General features: G+C 36.8%; 1 protein-coding gene across 9 annotated transcripts in view; it reads left to right on the top strand.

The window, feature by feature from the left end:
• Window positions 1-26,405, top strand: part of FBXL21P (F-box and leucine rich repeat protein 21) — an 87,739-nt gene that overhangs the window by 24,323 nt on the left and 37,011 nt on the right. For 5 of the 9 annotated variants that reach the window (XM_072957045.1, XM_072957046.1, XM_072957049.1 and 2 more), the window contains 4 exons: window positions 16,344-16,710; window positions 17,168-17,290; window positions 20,243-20,414; window positions 20,767-21,932. In XM_072957045.1, coding sequence (XP_072813146.1) covers window positions 16,344-16,710; window positions 17,168-17,290; window positions 20,243-20,414; window positions 20,767-21,410 — 1,306 coding nt within the window. In that variant the 3' untranslated portion in view covers window positions 21,411-21,932. Of the gene's footprint in view, window positions 1-16,343; window positions 16,711-17,167; window positions 17,291-20,242; window positions 20,415-20,766; window positions 21,933-24,619; window positions 24,694-26,405 lie in introns of those variants that run through there. The other 4 variants (XR_012068334.1, XR_012068324.1, XR_012068328.1 and 1 more) reach the window with 2 other exon arrangements.

The raw sequence follows: 26,405 nt of genomic DNA, 5'->3' as shown, positions 1-26,405 counted from the left end.
CTTTTGGTTAAGAAAAAAAAGTGCCAAGAGTGAAACCCACTTCCTTCTGGGAGCCTGCTCTGAGCAGTCTGTTCAACTGTGATGTGTTGAGCAGACAGGAAGAAGCAAGTGAAGTTAACTGAGGTAACTGACTGGCCCAAGGTCACCACAGCACTCTGTTGATAGTCTACAAGTCATTTCACTTTTTTCTTATGCTAATAAGCAAGACAACAATAGTCCTTCTAAGTCTTAAGTGACATATTGTAAATGTCAAACTGCTGCTTGGATTCTTCTTGCATTTCCTTTTCCAATACAAAGGTGTCACAAGCCAGTGAGATCTTGAATCCATTAAGCCTCCTACCACTACTTGATGTTCAAAATGATGCACAAGTACCTGTAATTATGGTCCGCTTTTTTTAAAACACATTTTAAGATGTTCAAATGAAAGGTATTATTAATACTTAATTTCTAAGAAATATGAAATGTAACATGATTATATGCTGTCCTTAGCCTAAAATGGGAAGTTCTGTCTGTAATTCTATATTGGTGCTTGTGCTGCTTTTCCCGGAGTAGGGGCTGGGGAGTGGTAGTGACAGATTATACCAGCCTATCTATGTATAGGCTTGCTCTGTCCATCCATCCATCTATCCATCCATCCATCCATCTTCAGTCTACTGGGGCAATTTTGTGAGATGACAAGACATCATTTACTCGTTCACTCTACAATTATTCATTGAGTATATACTGGGTGCCAGGCACTATTATAAGTAGTGAGGATACAGTAGTAAATAAAATAGACAAAAATTCTGCCTTGCCTAGAGCTTACATTCCAGTGGGAGCAATAGATAAGCAAACTTATAGTATATTATACAGTGCTTAGTACTAAGGAGAAAATAAAGCAGATGTCATTTGAGTAACACCCTGAAGGAGAAGAGGGAGTAAACCCTGCAGATATCTATGGAAAGAGCATCCTAGGTAGAGGGGAAGGTGAGTAACAAAGGCCCAAAGCCAGGAGAGTACTTGGAGGGTTTGAAGAACAGGGAGGAGAGTGAGGGATGGATGGAGGAGGTAGTAGAAGATGAAGTCAAAGAGATGGGCTGGCACAGAACAGGTGGCACGGAGGCTTCTTAGGGCCTTAGAAGGACTGTCTTTTACTCTGAATGGAAGGACACCATTGGAGGGTTTCAAGTAGGGGAGTGACATGGGCTGACATTCTCACAGGACTACTCTGGTCACCGCATTAAGAATACACCTAGGAGCAAGAGCAGAGGCAGGGAGGCAGTCAGGAGGCCACTGCACATGCCAGGTGAGATGATAGTGGCTTGGACCCGGACTGTGGTAGTTGGGTTGCTGAGAAGTATTCAGATTCTGGACATGCTTTGAAGGGAGAGCTGAGAAGATTTGCTGATAGATTGTAGGTAAAATGTGAAAGAGAATAGAGAATTCCAAAGTTTGGAGTTGGTGAAAGTGAAAACATGGTATTGCTATTTACTGAGATAGGAAAACAGCAAGAGAACCAGGTTTTGAAGAAGAAGGAGGAGAAGAAGAAGAAATAAAAGTCCCTTGGGACATAAATTAGAGATGACTATTGGAAATTCAAGAGAAGTCAAATAGGGAATTGGATATAAAAGTCTGGAATCTAAGAGAGAGTTGAGGACTAGAGATATAGGTTTGGGAGTCAGTAACATATAGATTGAGCCTAAAGCCTCGAGAAGAGTTGACATCACCAGGAGAATCAGCAGAGATAGAGAGAATTGCCCCTCCAACTGAGCCCGGTCATGTTACTGTGGAGAGGTTGAGGAGACTGCAGTACTGGGTGGAGGGGGGAACCAACCAAGGAGAAGAGTGGCCAGAGCAGAGCAATCAGGGAGGAAGAACCTAAGATGGCATCCAGAGTCTTTTGCCATGGAATAGGATGTAATTAAATAAATAGTGTACTCAAAAAATCATTGCATATTATGGTCCTATATCTAGAAGAATGTCTGTGATTTGGGCTGAGAGTAGAACAAACCAAAGCTGAAAAAATAGGATAATGTGATGTCTTTCAATCAGATAAAGGTGATGCCTTTCATCATTTCCTCTACTTTACAAGAAGCTGCACACCAGTTTAAAATTTGAAGCATCTGATTTTAAAACTATTTGGGACTTTTTTCTGCAGAATTCAGTAGTAAAGTCATTACAGTACTCAATGTATTTCTATGGAATATTAGCTAAAATAAAAATGTAAAATAAATTTAGGCTATTTGAAAGTAAATTTTTTCCCACAATTTCTAGTAATATAGGAGAATCTGAGTTTGTGAAAAGGACCTTTTCCTCAAATCTATAATCTTTTATGGATAATATTATAACTATATACTGAGACCATTTAGGAAAAGTGCTAGGGTTGTCATGAATGTTGTGTAAGAAATACTATGGTTTATTAGTGTGATATTCTAGGTAATTCAAGGAAATGCAACTAAATTACACTCAGGAGTCAATGAAGTAGTTGTATATCTTCAGTATCACTTGTTAAAGTCCACCTATATATGGCAGTCTACAAGCTTAATATTATTTTTTTCTGGACTGAAAATGAAAACTCTGTTCCAAAGGGAAATACATCAATACAATAAGAGTTTGATTGGGTTCTCTTCTGAAGCACCCATGTAATTATCCTGCTCAAAAGGAACAACTCACTTTCAGGGTATGACTCACCAGCAGTTTGCTCTTAATGAAGCACACTTTGTTCAGTAGTGGATGGTGCCGTGATTTCCTTTCAGAGATCTGAAAATTTCCCGAAAGATAAGAAGGTGTGATCAATATTGATAAAGAAAAATGAGTGACAAAATTTTCTCTGAGAGAAAACCTCTTTTATTAAACATAAGGGCAAAAATACTCTGCAAGGATTTGGGATATAAAGTAACTCTTTTAGTAGATTCATCCCAGCTGAATACACGTGCTGTGAACCATCATCATGGGAGGAAAATAGCTCCAACTCTCACACATGAGATCTGCTCCCCGCTCCTGGAGGAAAATTGTTCTTCCTAAACCCGGGGCTTTTTGCATTCCCTAAAGACTAGACTCTTCCTCAAACCCCACCTTAGAGTCCACGCCACACTTAGTGCTAGGTATGCATGTGGCCTGGAAGGTGATTTCACTTAGATTTTTATTGAATGTGTTTTGCATACCTCATCCCATTTTTGTAAGGCTCAAATAAGAATACACATGTGAAAGATTTAAAGATGTAACTCTCCCTCTAAATATTGAGCTTCTTAATTTTACTCAACAGATTGAGCCCACACAGAATAATGTAAAAACCTGACATGCTGTGCTCTGTTTGAATTTCTGCTTTTGTAATACTTTAATTAATACCACCATCTAGGCACCCTTGCAGTAGGTGTATGTGTTCAGCGGTGATGTGAGTGTTAATGATTGTCATTATTGTCATGAGCACCTGGCTATGTTGCCCAGATGACTGTTGTGACTCACAGGTTGTTTTTTTACACTATTCTCTGTCCTAGACTGGTTACCATCATTGTTAATTAACAAATTCTTCTGATGGTTGCAAGCCTGTTTTTTCTTGGTGTCTCCTTAGAAACTTGGCAAAAAATAGCTGTCCTGTTTCTGTTTAGGTCCTTGATTGGTGTGTTTGCAGCCACTCTACTGCTATGCTGTGGCATTTTAAAAATTACTTCCATTAAATATTATAGTATTTTTTTTCTATTTCCTCTGACAGTTGTTCCATTTTTATGATCTCAATGGAATTGACTGGCAATCCAGTATATCCCATATGATAATGAATAATAATCACTAAAAAAAAATCCACTTTGAAACATTTTCTTTCTAAAAGCAGTAAGTCAAATTTAACTACTATTTATTTAATTTTCAATCTTAAGATATATGTTGTTTTTTCAAAGATTTTAAATTAATATAGGAAAATGTCATAAACAAGAAAATTAAATTTAGTACACTGAAAGAGTTTACTGTCCCTTATAAGAAAAATATTTGTTTTAAATTTTTCCTTTTGTGAAAAAAATCTAAGACATTTTCATTTTTGCTGATGACCACTTTTTGGAATGCCTTTAAAAATTGCCAGTAACCAGAATAGCTATAAAACATGACAGACTAACCCACTTCTATTAAATGATTTGGGATGACTGACCCTGTTTCTCTCAGTAATCCCAGATTTGTGCTGCTAAACAATATACATTTTGCTTTTCATAAATAAAATGACTAAAGAAAATTATCTCTAGATTAATAAAGTATCTCTGTAAAATGTTTAAAGGTAGCAATAAATTAATTTATTTCTTTTTAAAACAAAATGTATTTGCAGAATCTTTTACTTGAGTTACAGCTTTTAAAATCAGGTAATTTATAAAGTTGGAAAATATAATTCAGTGTTACATTTTATTTTAAAGATGGCATTATAAAGCTTGATGAGAAGAGCGCTACTGAAAAACAATAGGTTAAAAATCATTTTTCTTCTCCATTTTAAGAAATGAGTTCAGATTCACAAGATGGCATAAGACAGAGCTACCTTACACCAGATAGAACATGATGTTTATCAATCCTTGAGCTCCATGCAATCCCCTTGATTTTATTCACTTTTCAAAACAGGATAGTGCCTTTGAATCAGTATTATCAGTGATGACTAACCCTGACCCATTTAGAAATGCGTATTTCATAATTTCTCTTTTTACAGGGGCTTCATACTGTTTTTGAATACAGTGCAAACAGCAGCAAGTTCTTCAATATTTTGAGACGCACTAGCTGGCATTTCTGATTTTTAAATGAAAAGCCTTAATTTTTACTTTACTAATTTCCTTTGGCAAAAGCTTAGTCTAAAGGAATATGAGGTGAAAGCATAAAGTCTTAACATATTTAGAAAATAGATTATATATCTTTTAAAATATTAAAAAACAATTTTTTAATAAAAGGCAGGATAGAGGATAATTATTACTATTATTCAGAGGATAATTATGTTGATTTTAGGGTTCAATTGGGACAAACTATAACAAAAACAACTCTTAGAGAGTCTTTATCTAGGTAATATGTTTGGCAAATGTGGCATTGTTTTTTTCCATCATGTTACCAAAATAAAGACTTTTTATTAGGTAGCAAATATTACTGATACAATTCAAATGTATTTTTCTTTCAATAGGATACAGAAACAATTTCATTGTAGGGCTCTAAAATGATGTTGAATCAAATATGATTTAACCCCTGTGTAGTACAGTTATCCTTACCCAACGAGAGTGCTGCTCTTTGCCCTCAGCTCCTGCAGTGAGATCTCTAAGTCCTTGGAATGTCCTGCCTGATAACAGTGTCTTTGTTTGCCTGGGTATTTGGGCCACACCAAACAGTCTAACGGTGTGATTTATGATGAGGGCTTTGGGCCACATGGTATCATCTCCACCTTTGGAGGTGCTGGAGAATAATCAGTCACATAGGCAGTCAACCATGTCTATGTGACCAAGCCCCAATAAAACTCTGGACACCAAGGCTTAAATGAGCTTCCCTGGTTGGCAACACTCCATGCATATTGTCATATATTGTTGCCAGGAGAATTTAGTGCTGTCCATGCCTCTACTGGGAGATGACAACTTGTAACTCACATGTGGAACTCTCCTGGACTTTGCCCAATGCATCTCTTTTCCTTGGCTGATTCTGATCTGTATCTTTTCACCGTAATTAACTGTAACCATAAGTATAACAGCTTTCAGTGAGTTCTGTGAGTCCTTAGAGTAAATTATCAATCTGAGGGGGGTCTTGAGGACCCCTGAATGGTGTCAGAGGCAAGATGGTCTCGGGGACCCCAGATGTCTGTAGTTGGTGTCAGAAGTGACTGCAGTCTTAGGGACTATCCTTTCCTGAACTTTGTAATTCCTCAAAGTGAGACATGTTTTTATGCTTGAAAATATTTTTGGTGAAATTTTGATTGTACACCTTTACAAATGTGGCCAGTCATTAGGGCTGTTCCCAGATATCCTGGGTTTTTCTTTCCAGGTATAGAATTGCATTTTCTCAGCCACCTAAATTTGAATGTGACCATTTTGACTAGCTTTGGCCAATTAAATGAGGATGGAATTGACATGTGATTAGACATATAAGATACAGTGTATGCCTCCCACAATGTCTCTTCCCCTGTGTGACAGACTGATAACTTTCTAAATAGAAACTGCTTCATCATCCTTGGTCCCAGAATGAAGACAACAGGGACCAGAGCTCCCAGCTGAATTATGAAAATTAGAGAAATGTAGCATGACTGAGAATTAAACCACTTTTGTGTTAAAGCATTATGATTTGCAGTTGTTACTGTAGATAACCTAGACCACCCTGATTCAAACCACCAGAATCAGTATTTGCTCATAGTATGACAATAATACTTCCTATGAAAGGACTATACAGAGATCCTCTTTTAAAAAAATGTTATTGGTGTAATTTTGTGCTCCTTAGTTTGAAATGAAGTATATCACAATTTTCTGGCCAACATTATTTTTTTAGACATGGCCATATGAATCAAAATCTATTGTAGTTGAACCAATAATTCCAACTTTAGAAATATTCTTCAGTAGTATTCACAGAAGTGCATAAAGACTTACGATCTTCATAATAGTAAAAACTAAATATCAGCAGTAGGATAATAGTTAAAGGACTTGTGGTGTTTCCATGTGAGGGGAACGTCTCATTTAGCCACTACAAAATAAGAGGAGGAGACCTCTCAATTCATCCAAGATAGAGAAATAGGAACTGGATTTACCCTCATTGGGAGGAAAAAGTGGAAGGAGAGGAGATAAAATATTAGAAACAACAGCTTTCAAGACACAAGGCATCAGAAGCCCTATGAGTGCCCCCCTTTTACTGCCATGAGAGTTTCTCAACTACTACACAGGAAGTAGGAACCCAGGCTGAATTTAGGGAACTCCTTGAACTTGGGTATTTGTGATATGCCACTAAAGCAGTATTTGGGGAATACTTACAGCACTAAATGCCTATATGAGAATAGAAGAAAAGTTCAGATGAATGAACTCCACTTCTACATTGAGAAACTATAGAAAAGAATGTCAAATTAGACCAAAATAAACAAAGGAAATAATGATCAAAACAGAAGTCGATGAAATATAAAAGAGAAAAAACAATTCAGAAAATCAATGAAACCAAAAGCTGATTCTTGGAAAAAAACAATAAAATTGACAATACTTTAGCCAGACTGAAAGAGTGAAAGAGAGTATAGAGACAAATTACCAGTATCAGGAATGAGAGAGGTGACATCATTACAGATACTACACCCATTAAAAGAATAATAAGAAAATATGAACAACATTATGCCAGTCAGTTTAACAACTTGGATGAAATGGAGAAATTTCCTTAAAAACACAAACTTCCAAAGCTCATTCAAGAGGAAACAGATAAGATGAGGAGCCCTGTATCTATGAAAGTAATTGAATCTGTAGATAAAAATCTTCCCCCAAAATAAACTCCAGGCCCAGATGGTTTCATTGGTGTGTTCTATCAAATATTTAATGAATAAATAATCCATTTTTACACAAACTCTTTTAGAATATTGAAGAGAAGGAGGTGCTTCCCAATTTGTTCTAAGAGGCCAGTATTTCTTGATATCAAAATCTGAGAATACTATAAACAAAGAACATTACAGATCAACATTTCCCATGAACATAGCTGTAGAAATTCTAAAAAAAAAATAGAAAATTGAATTTAACAATAGATAAAAAGACAATAAATTATGACCAAGTGAGATTTATCTCAGGAATGCTAGGTTGGTTTAACACCTGAAAAGCAATAAAATAATTCACCTTTTTAACAAACTAAAAAAGAAAAGCATAAGACCATCTCAATGGATACATAAAAAGCATTTGAAAAAATAAAACATCCCCTATTCATTAAAAAAAGAAGAGCTCTCAGCAAAGTAGGAACAGAAGGGAGCTTCAACCTGATGAAGGGCATTCATGAAAAGCCTATAGGTAACACTATGCTTATTGGTTTAAGATTGAATGTTTTCCTCCTGAGATCAAGAACAAACCAAGGGTGTCTGCTCTCACCAATAATCTCCAACATTGTACTGTAGGTATAGTGCAATCAAGAAAGGAAAAGAAATTAAAAGCATGTGTATTAGAAAAGAAAAATTAAAACTGTCTTTATTCACAGGTGATACGGTTGTCTATGTAGAAAATCCAATGGAATGTACTGGATTCCAATGGACAATCCTAGAACTAAAAAGTGAATTTAGTAGGGTTGCAAGATACAGGATCAATGTATACTTCTGTATATTGGCAACAAATAATTAGAGCTTAAAATATACAGAGAAATACTATTTACAATAGCTTATTAAAAATTATGAAATATCTAGGGATAGCTCTGAAAAAAATGTGTGCAAGACCTGTATGAGAACTCAAAGATTGCTGAGAGGAATTAAAGAAGACTCAAGTAAATGGAGAGATATATTGTGTTCATTGGTTTGAAGAGTCAATATTTTTAAGATGTCAGTTCTCCCCAAATTGATTTCTGGTTTTAAGGCAGTCTCTAGCAAGATCCCAAGAAGTCTTTTTGTAGATACTGACAAACTGAATCTAAAATGCAAATAAAAATGAAAGGAATATTTAACAGCCACAACAGCTTTTAAAAAGAACAAGTTGGAGGGCTAAAACCACCTAATTTCAGTAATAATTTAAGTTACAGAAATCAAGACAGTGTGTTATTGACATAAAGATGAGCAAATATATCAATTAAACAGAATAGAGAGTCTGAAAAATAGACCAATGCATACATGAGTAACTGATTTCCTACAAATATGCAGAAGCAACAGAGAAAAACAGTAGTCTCTTCAAAAGCTAGTAGTGAAATAATTGGAGATACATATACCAGAAAAATGAACTTCAACTCACACACAAAAGTTACGCACCATACATGAAAGTTAACTCAAATGAATCATACACCTACACATAAAATCTAAAATTATAAACCATATAGAAGAAGATCTTTGTGAACTTCGCTTAGGCAAAGATTCCTTAGATTTGACGTAATGATCCATAAAAGATCAAATTGATAAATTTCATAAAAATGAAAACTTCTGCTCTTCAGAAGTGGAGTAGGAATAAATTACAGACTGGAAAAAATAATTGTAAGTCATATATCTGATAGGGAATTTGAATGTAGAATATAGAAAGAATTCTCCAAACTCAATAATGGGAAAACAGACAACCCAGTTAAAATTAGGCAAAAGATTATGACAGACACTTCACCAAAGAAGTCATATAGATGGTAAATAAGCACATGGAAAAGTGCTCAACAGCATTATTCATTAGGGAAATAGAAATTAAAACTGCATTGTGATCCCCCTGGACACCTATTAGATTAAAATGTGTGGGTGAGGATGTGGAGGAAATGGAGCTGTAATGCCCACTATAATTCCTACTGCGGTTGGGAATGTAAATAGCCTCTTTGGAAAACACATTGGCAATCTTACATGCACCTAGTAGACAATACAACTATTCTATACTAGGTGTTTGCTAAAGAGAAATGAAAGCATATGTCTATACAAAGGTACGTATGGTAATGTTTTAGCAGCTTCATTTATAATAGCCAAAAACTAGAAATAATCCAAATGTCCATCATCAGGTGAATGTATAATGGTGTATCCATAAAATGGAATACTACTTAGCAATAGAAGAAAATGAACTATGATACATGTAACAACATGGATGAATCTCAGAATAATCATGCTGAGGACAAATAGCCAGGCCCCAAAAAAAAAGAGTCCGTACTCCATGATTCAGTTTACATAAAATTTTAGAAAATGCAAACTAAGCTATACTGTCAGAAAGCAGATGGGGAAGGAGCTGAAGGAGGGATTACAGAAGGGCATAAGGAAAATTTGGGGAGATACGCATATGTTCATTATCTTGATTGCAGTGATGATTTTAAGATGTCCAGACTTACCAAATTATACGTTTTAATTATGTGCAGCTTATTTTATACCTCAATAAAGATGTTTGTAAAAAAAAATTAGGGGATCGATGTGTGTTGATAGAGAACTATGTCCATGAAAGAGTATACAAAAAAAGTTCCATAACATTTTATATATATAGTTTTATCTCAGATTTCTTCAAACTAACAAATAAGAGTGATAGAGTCTGTTTTCCACTGGGTACTTTTGTGTGTGTGCCAAAGGTCTAGTAATTTACACAGTGAACAGTGGTTATCCTTATGGAATGGGATGTGGCACAGGACAGGGCGGTGATAACAGAAATATTTACCACAGATCTGTTACCACTTTTGATATTTTAAGTTTCCTTTCAAGTATTTGCGTATTAATTATGGGTGCACTTGCCGGGGAGGTTAAGTTCTAGAAATTGGAACTCTCAGTTCACTGCCATTCGGGGAGGCTGGTCGTCTGTTTCACCGCACAGGTGGTCACAGCAATTTAGGTGAAGGTCGATAGGCAGAAAACCGCCTACCCACCACCTAAGGGGGCGCCCCGGGACCCCCTGAGCTGGTGTGAGCCGGTGCGTAAGGACCTCTAGCAAACAGTGAAGCTGCGCGCATGCGTGGTGTCCCGGGGCAGGGCTGGGGGCGGGCCTGAGGGACGCCCGCGGGCGCTGGAGTCTTTGCCTCTGCCCAGCGCAGCCTGCTTCAGAGCAACCTTCCCGAGCGCCGACGGGACGGGCCGGGACCCGCCGCCACAGCCCGGCCCGCGAACGCCGGGGCACGCGCGGAAAGGCATGCGGTTATGTTTCAAGGTAGCCTTTTCTTCTGGCGGGCGCGGCGGTCTGCGAAAATTGCACCCTAGCTGGCTTAGAGGAAGCTGCGGGCTACAGCGGGGGTCCTGTCTCGGGTGGGTGGTGGTCTGGGGACCTGGAGGCCCCCGAGGCCAACGCGCTTTCTCCGGGAACAGGGAGGCGTGCCCTGGCTTCTTCAGCCGGCGTGCTGCCCACCGGTGGCCGCCCGAGGCGGAGAGAGGGTAGGGGGACCCCCGGCAGCGACCCCATCCCGCGCCTCCCCCAACCCCACCCAACCCCAACTCCAACACCCGACCTCACGTTTGATTTGTCCTGAGGTAGGGTCTTCTGTCTACTTTTAGCCTCTGGTGGCTCGTTTCTTCCCGCTGTGGTTTTCCTACGGGGTCCAGCTTGGGACACAGGTTCCCCGAATTTTGTTCATCCTTGGAGGGTAAGCATTGAAAGGATTGTATTAGTCCTAACCTCTCTCAAAATGCATTAGTTGACGTCTTGAATATGTGTAGTTGCTGGAAATGCTGATTACCGATACATGCAGTTGCTTTTGCACGACTACTTGAAGTGTTTGAGTTTACAGGAGGATGTTAAGAGTTTATATTTACAAAGGCATGTCTGAGAGAAAAGTGGACTCGAACCTCCCCTGTGAGTTGGAAAAATCTAAATTATTTTAGGTGTACTGGTTTTGTCTTTAGCACATGTGTCCAGAAAATTTCCCCCAAATATGGAGTTGAAACAGTTAGGATTATTTTCTCAGAAGAATGTTGCAAGATGCCTTCTTGAACCCTTTGTATTAATTATTAGATCCCTTGGTACCCAACAGTGAGATGAGGCTCTCTCCATTTTGGAAGGCTTCCCTGTGGAGGGCCTCCTTTCTCCCTTTTGTCTTCCAAAGTGGTGATGGAGGGGTATGAACAGCTGCCTAGAGAGCCCCCATTCAAGGATTTTAACAGATTGCCCAGTTCAACTTCTATGTACCCCTCTCTTTGCATCTCAAAAGGTGTTTTGAATCCACATGTATTTTGAAAACTTAAAGTTCCATATGAATCATTTAAAAGCAAACATACCTATTTTAACATTCAAAGTTTATTGTTTTTTAATAAATATGTCTCAGTACCACAGAGAGACTATTGAGAGGGTATAGAAAATTGCTAAATCACTGAAAAAATGTGAGAACACCAAAAAGTTGGCAATCACTGCTTTAGGAAAGATTTGTTTGACATAAATTCAAGTTATTTTTGTCTTGTTGAAACTTTGATGATGATATAATTTTCTAAAAAGATTTAGTAGGGAACTTACAGGACATGTAGGCTGCAAAGAACATAAATATTTTTTACAACATCCCTAAAAAATTATATTTTGTCCTCTGTTCTGGTTATATTTAGTGGGAGGAGATATTGCCCCTAAGTACAGTTTATTCTTTTATTAGAAGGCTGTGTGTTTCAAAGCTGTATTTTGGAATAAATCTTCAGCTCTCCCGTCCAGGCCACACTTCCCTGGTCATTGCACTGATGACTGGGACTTCAGTCCCCTTAGTAGAGGCCATCTGCCTGTGATGGCAGGAATCTGATTTCTCAGTGTGCCACCTTAGAAAAGTAGCTTAAATAAAGGCCATTTGCTCATTATTCTGTTCCTGTTCATTGTCATCTTGCTGCTTCCAACAAAGTTATCTAACCTTTTCCATAGTTTTGGATCTTTTTTCTGTTATCTGTAATATTTACACAGGATTTCTAGTGTGACTATTAATAAGTTGAAACTTTAGAAAGTGCCTTCCATGTGTTCATTTAACAAGTCTGGAAGAACCTAGTGATGGTGCAGAAGATAGCTGCTTCCATTGTTGCCACTAGGTTGGCTTTGGATGTTCAGTCTTTGATCTGACATGTTTTTATCTTTCCCTCAAGAATACTGTGGGAGTTTTTTTTGATACTTTTAGAGGATCTGATTCACATGGTCACCCTATCCACCAAATTAATAAATATGTCAGAAAAAGGAAATTGCATTAGGGTGGTCAGTGAAACCACCAAGTAGACTTTGAGTCATCATTACATTTTTTCCCAAATGCTAATAAACTTATTCTCCACTCTAGAACTGTGATCAGTGTAAGTGTGTTCATCTCTTCCTTTTCCAAAGTATGGCTTATCACTTGATGGGGTCCTGTATTCTGGTTTTGTCTTCTACTAGCCCTCACAATTTCATATAGTAACTTGAGCAGCAGTCAAGTTACTTCAGCAACCAGGGAAGTAATTCATGTGATTCTTAAGACTCCATTGAACTGATCTGAGATGGTCTTGCTCACCACCTTCTAATGGGTCTTAGATAGTGATTCCCTATTTACAAACCCTTATCAGATCTCTCTGGTATTCTCTAGCATGAAGACTGGCCTGCACGCACAGAATTAGCTGAATTGATAACTCAATAGAAAAGTTTCTGCAGTAAGTAAAATTGTATGTCATCTGATGAGGGAAATACAAATCACTTGGCTTGTCTCTCTCTTATTTGTGATGTCTCTCTGAAAGTGTACCCGATAGCTCCTTCCTGCCTACTTCTGAAGTGGAATGTAAAGGGAAGAGAGCTGATCTTGCCATTATCTGGAAGACAATGGTTTGAATAATAAGAGAACAGCACATGGCAGTGGGGAAATCACTGTGGATGTTGAGCTGTCTCAGTTCCTCTGTCTGTCCCCCAGAGTTCTGTTTTAGGAGTGGGATTCAGAGAGAAGTTGAGAGATGACAGGTGGTAAGCAGTGGAGATTTAAGAGAAGTTTTTAGTGGAATAGTAGGTTGCCTCCTCTACCCTAATTGAGTTAGGCTTTAAAAAGTAGTAGAATGCATTTATTTATTTATTTTTACTTTATGGCATTTATTCATGATGCCAAGGCAGTGAGTTTTATCCTGGTGTAGACCTGTTACAGTTTTCTTCTATGTTCATAGACTGCTCCAAACTCTGACAAGTCTACCTAAAATTGATCAAACTACAAAGAGAATATTAGTCAATCGATTATGAATGAATCAATTGTATCTATCAATATAAGTGAAAAGTGTAAAAACCGCAGAAGCTTATGTTATGTTAGCAGCAGACTAGTCAAACTATATTCATATGGTAATGATAGAAGTCATGTCTGCCTGTTTATAACTGAAGTGATGTTGTGTACTGTTAAAAACTGGAACTGAAAGATTTACACAGCCTATAAAAATGTAATCGTGGACTACCTTGAACATTTTGTAATACCTCCCCATATATGTTTATTAAAATGTGAATTATCAGAGTCCTTTGACTGTTTGATCCACAGCCTTCTATTTGAGTAGAGCTTCACGTGTGATTCCTGCAAGTGTTGTAGTATTTCCGCTTGCAAGGCTAGGGTTTTGTTTATTTGTTTGTTTTAATGGACCAGTTTTCTTCTTAGTTAAAAGAAAATAGTTTGGGAATCAATTTCCTGAGAAAATCTTTAAATGTATACAATGATATATAAGTATCCTAGGCATAAAAATTATTGGATTTTACTTACACATGCTGATGAGTGTGTTCTAGTGGTGTTTTGCCAAGCTAGGAAGTGAAATCAGATGGATGGTGGTGAGTACCCCATGGCAGCACTTACTCCATTTCATTCATTCAGAGTGAGCTATAACTTGGAAGACTTCTTTAGGTAAGAAAGCTGGTAATTTGAAAAAGAAATGATCAGTTTTGAAAAATGATTGCATATGTTTAGGTAGGAATTTTTATATCAGGGTTTTCAAGCTAATAAAAATCAATTTGTCTTGCATTCTAAAATATTTTTTACTGATGCTCATTGATACAAAATTATTTTATATAAAAATTTTGATTTGTGGATGGGTTTTATACTCTGAAAACTGATGTACACAAGAAAAAAGGAAATTAAGATGTCGTTTTTAATAGAATTATTGATACATAATATCCTTTAGTTATTTTATGGTGATTCTGTCAGTGAATTGGCAGTTGAATGATTTTAACAAACCATTTTAACATTCAATCTGTGTTGTATGCAGTCACTTTTAATATATAGCACAATCCCTTTATTTAGAACTCCAGGGCAGTTTGCTAACCCAGCATTTGGATGAAGTCTTTTATTTTTGGCTTCATTGCTTTTCTAATGAGGGGCTATATTAGGGATAACTTTTTTTTGACAGTATGCTATGGAAATTTTAACTATCAGATCTGTAGGCTACCAAATAAAACAGTTACAAGCAAAATCTTAATTAATGTGCCCTACACACATTTTTTTACCTTCCCCAGGCCACTGTACTTCATTTTAGGGAATTAGCCCTTTAAGAATAGCATATGCTCTGAATTATTGATGTCTTGAGTGTCATATATTTTACATTGTATTGCTCAGTTATGTGCACATAACTGAATTAGTCAGATTAGAACGTTCGTAGTAGTAGCTCTTTTGCCTGATGCTTGAGATACATTTTTTCCTTTTTTTTTTTTTTACCCCAAACCCTAAAGATGACCATTCATTTTATTCAGTGACTTTATAGGTTATTCCTGCTTTTGGGATCCAACTCTGTGTTGTGGTTAAGAAATATTTCACATCAGACAGAGTGACTCACAAGACACAGATATTTACATATTAAATAGCTATTTCATTCGATTTGAAGGTATGTTTGAAATTGTGATGCTAAATCTTCCATATATACATTCCTAACATTCAAGAGTGAAAAGAGGGTTAAATAGTGAACAAAAGTTAAAGAGAATTCAGAACTATTCTTATAATTATTTTATCTCTCAAATAATTGTATACTTAAAACTCTTTGGATTCTTATGTAAAATATATGTACAAGATAACCTTACATACTCGGGAATATCTAGACCTGGAATTTGTTGGCACTTAGTTATATCTCAAGCTGACTGATACCTGGAGAGTCACCCTTTCTTTTTGTTGGGGAAGGACGCTCATGCCTTTGCTATTGAGAACCCAGTGTGCTGCTCGCACAGACTTTGTCCCTGCCACATCCAGCTTCTCTAGAGCTCCCGTCCCGGGTGCCATTTGAAAATTGTCACAGGTCATTTGACTCTTGGTTAGAATTGTACTCAGACTTAAATAATGTAATGAAATTTGTTCAGAATGAGGAAACTGAGGCTTAAGTTAATTTGCTCAGAAATGATCACATGGTTAGTAAATGGCAGAGCGAGGACTTACCCAGATCTATGCTTTCAATTATATTTTACTGTCTCCCAGACCCCCAGAAGTTCTTAGCACAATTGCAGTGTGATAGTAAGAATACAATAAGTGACTAGAAGTAAACTGGGCACATACACTGCTTCCTTGAACTTTCCCTCCTGGAAGCCTCCCCAACCACCCCCTCCCATGTACAAACTCAAACACATGCCATTGCCTTAATCTTCCACTGCAGCTTGTGCCAACTTCGGTGATGGCATATGCCACTGTATTTTACCATATCACCATAGCTCTTTGAGAACAGGTTCCTTCTTATTTACCTCTGTATCCCTACCTGGCACATAGTAGTAGCTTTCAATGCGTGAAAGTGGAGGATTACTGTTAAAATTGTCTTAAGCTGTTTTTCATTTTCTGTTATTGTTACTCCATACAATTAAAGCACAAATATATGATGGAAATGTGGGCGAGATTGTCACTTAACCATTTTTTAATGTTTACAGGATGAAGAGGAACAATTTATCTGTTGTAAATAAAGTTGTCCAGTCTTCACCAGCAGTGAAACAGCCAAAACTTGGGTTCTACTCTTCTCTCAACCAGACTCATGTGTACACTGTTCTGCCAGACTGGGGCAGTTTGCCTCACCATGTGGTGTTACGCGTTTTTCAGTATCTTCCTTTAACAGACCGGGCCCGTGCATCTTCTGTATGTAGGAGATGGAATGAGGTTTTTCATATTCCTGACCTTTGGAGAAAGTTTGAGTTTGAACTGAACCAGTCAGCTACTTCATACTTTAACTCCACGCATCCTGATCTCATTCAGCAGATCATTAAAAAGCATGCTGCCCATCTCCAGTATGTCAGCTTTAAGGTGAGAAAAATAAGCATTAACTAGAAACAATGACTTACGTTTTGTTAACATTTTTGTATAGCTACATCTTTATATTGAAGCAGCCAATGAATTTTGCAGAATTTTTCTCCCAAACTATTTCTTACTTATCTGTTGTTATTTGCATTGATTCAGATGTAGAACTTGAGCTAGAGTTGAATAATTTAAACTTCCATTTCCTTCATGTGGCTGCCATTATTAAAATGCAGGAAATTGTACAAGATTTGGAAGTATGAAGTGCTTAGAAGGTTCATTTGTCATCATCTCCACTTTTCGCTTTTCCTCTGAGACATCATGTATAGATAAAAAATACTAATTTATTTTATAGCTTGAAGGGATGAGTACAGTTTGGCAATTAAATTGTATTAAATAGTTAATTGCCAGTAACACTGTGATAAGTTCCATTCAGGAAATTAAGACTTTTAAATTGTCTTTGCAGGTTGATAGTAGTACTGAGTCAGCAGAAGCTGCCTGTGACATACTTTCTCAGCTGGTGAATTGTTCTATCCAGACCTTGGGCTTGATTTCAACAGCCAAGCCAAGTTTTATGAATGTGTCAAAGGTAAAGATGCTAGGCTTTTCTGTGAGATATACTAGCATTCTTAAATATTGTCGAACTAGTCAAAAAGAATTCTTATCCTGAAAACAAACCATAACCCTCTTTGTATTCAAAGAATTATTTAAAGCAGTTTTCTGTTGGCTAGCACTTATTTTTGTCAAATAGCTTATGCATGGTTTCATTCTTTAAATGTATTTTGTAATTTTAATAATTGTTTCACAGTAGATGTCATTACTATAAAATTTAAATATTAGAATTTTCAAGTTCCAGTTTACTTGTTACTTTGAATGTAGCGTGTATGGGGCAAGCAATGGATGTCCTTCCTGTGATTTTATGGTCTCTCCTTAGGAAGTGGGACAACGTAGTATGTAACTAATGTACTGTCCTGGTTAAGATGTTGTTTGAGTCTTTATAGAAGAAATTCCAAAACAACAGTGGCTTAAAAGGCATAACTGAAGTTTATTCCTCTTAACACTGAAGAAATCCATAGGTACCACAGTTTGTAGCTCTTATGAAGTTATTTAGAACCCAGGCTCTGTGCTCTCCAAGGTGTTTTCTTCCTTTTCATTGTCCAAGATGGCTTTGTGAGCTCCAGCCATCCTGTCCTTGTTCTAGACAGCTGGATGGAAGAAATGGGGGGAGAAGGGTATGCCCTCCCCTTTTCAAGCCATCAATATGACAAGACCTGCCCTAAGTCCCACATACTGCTTCTGTTTGTCTCATTGGTCAGCTTGGCTCTGTGGCCACACCAATTTCTGGGAGGTTTGGAGGGTCTTTTAGCTGGGTGGCAGTGTGCCCAGACAAAAATTGGAACCAGGTTACCAAAGAAGAAAGGATGGTAGATGGTTGTTAGGAAGCGGCCAGCAGTCTCTGCCACAGGAACTGTCTTCTCTTCATTCAGCTTCAACTTGATTGTCATTTCCTCAGAGAGGCCTTCCTTGACCACTTTTGCTAGAATAGTACCCTCTCCTCTAGTTACTGTCTGCTGTATTATAATGTTTTGTTTTCTTTATATCATTCGTCAGTACTTGAAATTATTTAACATGTTTATTCTCTTGTTCTCAGACCAAAAACATGAACTCCTTGAAGACAGGGATTCTGTCTTGTTTATTTACCATTATAAATTCAGAACTAGAGTAGTGCCCTATATACAATAAGCACTAAACAGGTTGTCAGTAAAACTGGCTAATGGAAACCTTCCTGTAGAAGAGCTTGGAAGAGTAGTAGCATCTTCTTTCTCATAAACTGGGTCATGGCTCTCTATTAGCAAGCATTTCTGCTAGCCTGTTAATCTTTTCAAGAGATACACGGTAAAAATGGGTCAGTTGGGGATTCAAGTAATGTGAGTGATCAGATAAAAACTTACTGCTTCTAAACAGTTATTTTCTTGTTTACGAGCTAGGGAATCAGGTGAGCCTGGACTTCTTAGATTCTGAGCTCTCTCTTGTGTTGCACTGCCAGCTTCTCGGTTAGCGGGTGCAGTCACCAGGGTGAGGCACCACTGGTGAGCAGCCTTCGTTTCAAGCTCTGCGTCCATGGCAAAATGAGCACTGTGGCTTCTGGCAAAATTGTGGATCTCTCTGAGGGATTTTTTTCATTTGTAAACCGAGGGAAAATAATGTAAAAATAAAGCATTTTGCTAGTCATAAAAAGTCCTAAACTAATATATTATTACTATAATGAAATATGTACTCTAGTGTTTAAGTGTGTCCTTCAGGACTAAAAGAGACCATTGAGAGTTGATTAAAGGGAAAATAAACCTTATATTTGTTTCTTAAGGGAACAGAATAATGTATTTCTACTTCTCTAATAAAGTTTGGGCATCATAAAACTTAAATCAAGAGGTCTAGCCGTCCAATAAAAATCAGTTTACAATAAATATAAACCAGTGTTTTCTAATCAATGAATTAAGACGTAGAACCAATTTGGTCATTCTGATAGGGACAATAGAGCCTTGTATAGGCTCCAAATTGATTTTGAAAAAGAAAACATGAGCATGCCTGGATGTGGTTTCTATACTTTCTATTTGAGTGAAAAAAATGCTGAGTCTAGAAATTTGTGAAATTCTACCCATTTTGAGGTCAAACTGAAAATAAAGTTTAGTTTCTCTACCTTCCAAACATTAATAAAAGTTTTCAAAATGTATCTGTTTAGATAATTTGCTAGCAAAAAGCATGTCACTGAAAAATATGACATCATTTATTCATTTGTTCACCAACAGTAAGTGCTGACCTTTTACATGTGCCAGAGACTGTTTTAGGTGCTGGAAATGCAGGAGTGAATAAAACAGATAGGAATTCTATTTCTTCTAGGCCAGGGGGTTGAATAGGTCCAGACAGTGAAGTTTGAGGCTTTGTGGGTCATACAGTTCTGCTTCACCTCCAGTGCTGCAGTGCTTCTTACCACTAACATTGTAGTCATGAACAGCGCTGTGTGGCTGTGTTACAGTCACACTTTAATTATAGACACTGGAAGAACTTTATGTAATTTTCACATATCACAAAATGTTACTCTTTAAAAATTTTCTTCCAACCATTTGAAAATGTAAAAGCCATTCTTGACTCATGAGCCGTTCAGTAACAAAATGTGGACTGGATTTGGCCAGTGGACCATAACTTGCCAACCTCTATTCTAGGAAATAAATACAATTATGCCCTTTAAATATTGAAAAGAAATCCTTAAGATTGAAAGTAATGGAAGACATGTTTATGAACTCTTTGAAACTTGTTCCTTTCTCACCATTGCATTTATCAGTTGTAAAAGTATAAAACTATACTTTGTTAAAGAAGTGTCTTCTACTGGCTGATGGCTCTATGAAAAGCAGTAATAGGTTGATTGCTTTTGCTACAGTATTATAAGCATATGTTGATATAAATAGTTTTAATGAATTACTTACTTGAAGCTGTAGATTTTTAAATAATGTTTTTATAATTTTTTTCTTAACTGCCATCCAAGTCTCATTTTGTGTCAGCGCTTACAGTTGTTTTTGTCAACTCAAAATCATTGTCATCAGTCAAAATTGAAGACACACCAGTGGATGATCCTTCTTTGAAGATTCTCGTGGCCAATAATAGTGATACTCTAAGACACCTCAAAATGAGTAGCTGTCCTCATGTTTCATCTGATGGTAGGTTATGTTTTTTTAAGCTTGCGTGATGCTTTTTATCATGGTAGTAGTAATAATACAATTTCCTATTGAACATTAAATGCTTATGAAACATAATTTATTAATCTTTTTTCAAAAGAAGCCTTAATGTACAAGCTAGATACAATTTAAATTGCTTCTCCTAAGAATATTTTAGTTATAATTATATTTTATTATATGTTTAATCATGTATATCTTGGCATCCGTCTCCTCAGAAATCGTTAGATGAATATTTTAGCAAGTAATGAAAAACTAATATCAAATTTAAATTTATAAAGTGTTACATCAGTATACGTGTTTTTTGTTCTTAAGAATTTTTTCCCATTTCCTGCAGGAATCCTTTGTGTAGCTGATCACTGTCAAGGCCTTAGAGAACTGGCGTTGAATTATTACATGCTAAGTGATGAACTCCTCCTGGCACTTTCAAGTGAGACCCACGTTAACCTGGAGCATCTTCGAATAGACGTTGTGAGTCAAAATCCTGGACAAACTGAATTTCATTCTATTAAAAGCCAAAGCTGGGATGCACTTACTAAACACTCCCCTGGAGTTAATGTTGTTATGTATTTCTTTTTATATGAAGAGGAATTGGAGACATTCTTCAGAGAAGAAACCCCTGTCACTCACCTTTATTTTGGTCGTTTAGTAAGCAAAGCAGTTCTGGGACGGATAGGTCTTAACTGTCCACGACTGATCGAGTTAGTGGTGTGTGCTAATGGTTTTCAGGCTCTTGATGATGAACTTATTTGTATTGCTGAACGCTGTAAAAACTTAACAGCCTTGGGCCTCAGTGAATGTGAAGTTAGCTGCAGTGCATTCATTGAGTTTGTAAGACTTTGTGGGAGAAGGCTCACCCAGCTGTCTGTAATGGAGGAAGTTTTGATCCCTGATGGTGATCATAGCCTAGACGAAATCCACACTGAAGTCTCCAAATGCCTGGGGAGAATGTGGTTCCCTGATGTCATGCCTCTGTGGTAACTGACTACCAAAGATTTTAAACTTTTTTTTCATCAGCAAGATTAGCTTCTCTCTGTCTATGCAAATGTAAATTTTAAGATGCGTTACTGAAATGTTTGAGGTAAGATATTTTATCGTTTGCAGACTCTCAGTGGATTACAGCAGAAACAGTTGAAAAAGTATGAGAACTTTGAAAAACCAGAACTTGTAAATAGGGCAGAGACACTGCTTTGTTGATTAGATAGTTGATATGGTGAAAACTTCAGTTGATTTCTAGAGAAGTTCCTCAGCCTTCCCTGAAGTCATATTTTGGCTTGCTAAATAAATGTGTAATATTGAGCTTTAGATACCTTAAGTTATGTCATTTACAACTTTATATTGTTAATTGTTGCTGTTTCATCTTACATATTTTAAAAAATATTTAGTATTAGAACCTTAGAGTATAAACAAAATACAGATACAGAGGCAGGCTTAATTATATTCTATTTTTAGCACTATAAGATCATATTATGATTCAATAAATAATTTCTAGTTTCCAGTGCACTTTGAATTCTGCTATATTATATTATCTTAGGAGAAAATGGGCATTAGATTAAAATTAAATAATGCTAATTCATTTTATAAAGATAGTGTGATTACTAATTGGTTAAATACACTACTGAGATAAAAAGTAAATTTTTCATGGTGTGTTTGGGAGGGAATCAGCACTTACTTAATATACTTACTATGCATCTGAAACTATTCCAGATCCTTTGCAGAAGTGATCTTATAATTTAATTATTAACATGACTGAGACTCTTTCATGGCTGTGTATTGCCTTTAAAATAAATACATATCCTTAAAGTGATCCACAAGGCCCTACCTGTCTGGCTTCTCCCTGCTTCTTTGCCCTCACGTCCTCCCACCAAGCTGCCCTTTGCCCTTCTGCTCCCATTCTCTCTCAGTTCCTTAAGACTGCCACACATCATCTAGTCCAAGGGCATTTGTACATACTCTTCTTTCTACTTTGACTGCTCCCTCAGCTCTTTCCTTCAGATGTCATTTGCTCAGGGAAACCTCCAGGACTCGCAGCATTCCCTGACTTCCTTTTGTGGCTCTGATCACTGTAGTAATTTGCTCCTTACTTACTTTTATGATTGTTCTCTGCTTCTGCCATTGTGCTGGAAGCTCCATCAGGGCAAAGTCAGTGTTGGGTTTTACTCACTGTTGGATCCCCAGTGTCCAGCATAGTAGTTACCACACAGTAGGCACTCAGTAAATTCTATGTAAGTACTTTCTTTTTTAAACTCGTTCCTCCAAGTCCTCCCCACAATATCTTAAATTTCTAAGAAATCAGTTGAACTTAAAAAAATAGAAATATGTTCATTATTTTCCAGTTTTGAATATTTTTATAGGAAAAAATTTTAGAACTCTCAACTATTAAGAAATTAAAATACATTGTGATTTATAAGTGGTGATTTTTAACAACAGCACAGTTCGTATCCCTTTATTTAGAGACTGTCCTTGGGCATACACTCTCACCACGGTACCATGTTCTTTGTCACTGTGATTCTGGGAGAGCAGGCATCTCATTCACCTTTGTGTGGGACACTCTCAGAACAGTGTGTAGTACACTAGTGATTACTCAAATGCTGGGGTTGGGGGGGGCCAATGTTACTTGTTAAAAAAATAAAGCCCATTTCTTAAAGATAGTTATTACTGTTGCAGATCATGTAGTCTATATCTTAAGGTTTCAGGAGAGTGCAGAAGCAGCATATAATAGGGAACTTAAAGTCTGATTAGAACAACAGGACAGAATGGTGTAAGTGAGATAGAGGGGTCAGTCTGATTGGAGATCAGAGTAGTGGTGGAAATACTGCAGAGATACATCTCTGGTCTCACCTGGTGTTAAGTGTATATACCTCAATGGTAAGGTGATAGAATGCCAGTGGTGTTTGCACCAGAGGATAGCAAAGCAAAACAGAGAGGGACCAGAGAAGGAGGTGAGGTCAAGAGGACGTTCCTCCCTGTAGCCCAGCAGCATTGAGATAATGAGTACCGGTGGCCTCTTCTCCATCAAATGAGAAGTTGCTGCTCCAAATAGTGGTCTTTGGTGTCCCAGTGGTTAAACCTAGTTAACTAAGTGCTATAATGACTCTTAGAGCAAAACTCAGGGTAAAATCAGTCAACTCAATTAAATGGCCCTGGTTGGTCTGTCTTATTGTATTGAAGAGCAAAGATTTTTAGGATAGCCAAAAGCAAGATGAGGAAATACAGAGTATTTTTGATACTTCATCTAATGAAAATGTCTCCATTACTTTGAAATTCCATGAAAAGTACTGCTTATCTAACATTAGATAAATGAGTGAGTTCAATATTAGATGAATTTCAAGCTTTAGCCTTTGAAAAATATCTTAGTTCTGCAAGCAAACTTGTTCCAGTTAAAATTTCTTTTGCATGTTTTAGAGCGTTCTGGAGAAGTTAGGATAATTTTGTAGGCAGATTGTAAATGGGGAGAGCTTGGGAAAAAGAGTTCTATTGTAGGTTGTACTGAAGAGACACAAATATAGGATTCTCAAATTTTTGTTTTTCGATCCTTATGAGCCTGGCTTGCCTCATTTGTATTTTACTAAATATCAGGGAGATAAGCAGATTTTAAAGTTATGTGTATTGTTGCTAATATGGTCTAAGTATGATAAATGTCACAGAGATATACTATTTCTTCCCTCTCTGGGACTGACCTCTTAAACTGGCCACTTATCTTGTTCTTTCATTAAATTACTTTCCTATAGAAAACTCAAAACATTTTCTAAACAAAAATTGATTTTGTTCACTTTATTAATTTATAGTCATTGAACCTAATATCTGACACCACAATTTTAAGTGTATATTATAATAACTTTCAGTAAGGAAAATTAAGTTACTCAGTGGTATCAGTTCTCTGTCATTTGAACCTTAACAATACTTTTTTTTTTTTAATGGAGGTACAGGGGTTTGAACCCAGGACCTTGTGCATGCTAAGCATGCACTCTACCACTGAGCTATATTCACCACTCTGAGCCTTAGCAGTACTTTAAGCTGAACATTTTGACACTCAAACTTGAAGGAAAAGGAAATTAAAACAAACTAAAAAAACAAACCAAAACAAAACAAAACAAAAACCTTTGACGTAGTGCACCAGAGGGCGCTGTATTCTAGTGCTTCCTAAGAAAGAAGTCCTTTAGTCTGAAGTTTGCATTTCCGTTCAACAGATATGAGAACGATTGTCGAATCCTAGGCAGAAGGCAACGTTCTTGCTCTACCTTGGGGAAGCTCTCCGTTCCAGGTAATGAGTCTGGTCTTTGAAACAATCACTTCAGAAGTTTGATTATTTAGAAGGCTAAACATATATTTAATTGTTCAAACATTTTAGAACTCCTTTTTAAATTACCTTTAGAGTCTATGCTATTTCTTTTTTGTGTGTTCTCAATGGGAGCACAGCCTTTGTCCTTTGAAAACAAACGTAATTTTTGGAAACAACTTTAAGTTATTTGGCACTCAGGAGATGGATAAGGTAGATGATCAAACCAGACAGTGCTGGTTATAGTTTTCTTCCTTTTAACCAAAATGAAATTCTTAATTTGCTAGCCTTGTGGAAGCTGTTATAACACAGTAGAGAGTAGTATCTAACTAGATATAAGAAAGTACTAATTGTGTTGTATACACTCTAAACCGTCCAAGAGTCATCACTGACTCTTCTTCCTGGACACCCACCTGCAAGTCCTGTTGTCTCTGTAACATCTTATTCATAATAGTAAATACTCATGAAATCACCTCCCAACCATAAAATGATAGCATTGATAGTAACTTAAATTTTTCTATGTGGTCCTTCCCTATCTAGTCCTGAGATAACTAGGATTCATTATTTGCTTGATTTCCTTTTTTATATATTTTTATCACATAGATATGTGTTCCTAAAAATTATGTTTTGGCTTTAATTGTCTATAAAAAGAGTATCATGCTATATGGGATCTTTTGGTCTTCTTTTTTACTCAAAAGTATATGGCTGTGATTCATCTATTTTGTTATGTTTAGCTAAGTTTCACTCATTATAACTGTTATATAATATTCCATTCTGGAACTAAACCACAATTTGTCCATCTTACTATTGATAGGCATTTGAGTTGTTCCGGGTCTTGGTATGACAAACAGTGATATCATGAACATTCATCTGAATATGTCCCCATCTATACATGCAGCCTTTTCTCTCCAGTGATAAAATTCAGTTGATCACATTTCGTCTAACATATTTATGATAAATAGAGTTATTCTGCTGGAGTTTTCTGCATTCAAAGGGTTTCAGAAAAAAATTCATGAAGAAAGTTTCCAGAGTGATGAATTCACCTTAAACATTTCTCATTGACTGATGAAAATCTACAGAGTCATATTATTTTTGGTCCCTTGAACAATTGTGTGGTCTTATTTCCCCTAAGTACCTATTGTCAACACAACCAGGGAAGAATAATAGGGATATACAATGATGCGTAAAAATAAGTGTCTATGATACGCATATGGCTTGAAGAGGCTGACTGACTTGGTTCCATGAGATACTTCAGGTTAGGATAGACCTTTTTCTCTTTCTAGTACTCTCTGTAATTCAGTCTTACTGAAATGTAGAGTACTTCGTATTACTTGGGAGTGCTATCATTCATTACCTCGAAGATCTACCACTTATGCAGAGTGTGAGAATGTGTGGCTATAAAGACCAGCAAATTCTGACTTATTCACATAAGCTTCTCACCATCCAAACAATTTGACAAACCTAAGGATATTGCTGGGATTTCTTAGTGCCTTTTAAAAAAGACCCTAGTTTATGTGTGTCTAGCATTGTACAACACTCTATTTCTGTACCATAAAAACAGTTTCAGGCTTTTCCTTACTTTCAAGCAGAAAGCTAATTTTAGAAGTGTCAAAAATGAGTCTTGACCAGCTTGAATTCATGTGTTTATTTATCCTGTGTATTCAAGACTGAGAAAACTTTAAAAAAAAAAAACCAGA

This window comes from Vicugna pacos, chromosome 3, assembly GCF_048564905.1.
Source record: "Vicugna pacos chromosome 3, VicPac4, whole genome shotgun sequence".
Lineage (NCBI taxonomy): Eukaryota > Metazoa > Chordata > Mammalia > Artiodactyla > Camelidae > Vicugna > Vicugna pacos.
The sequence above is the reverse complement of the archived record's forward strand: the minus strand, read 5'-3'. Positions and strand labels throughout refer to the sequence as shown.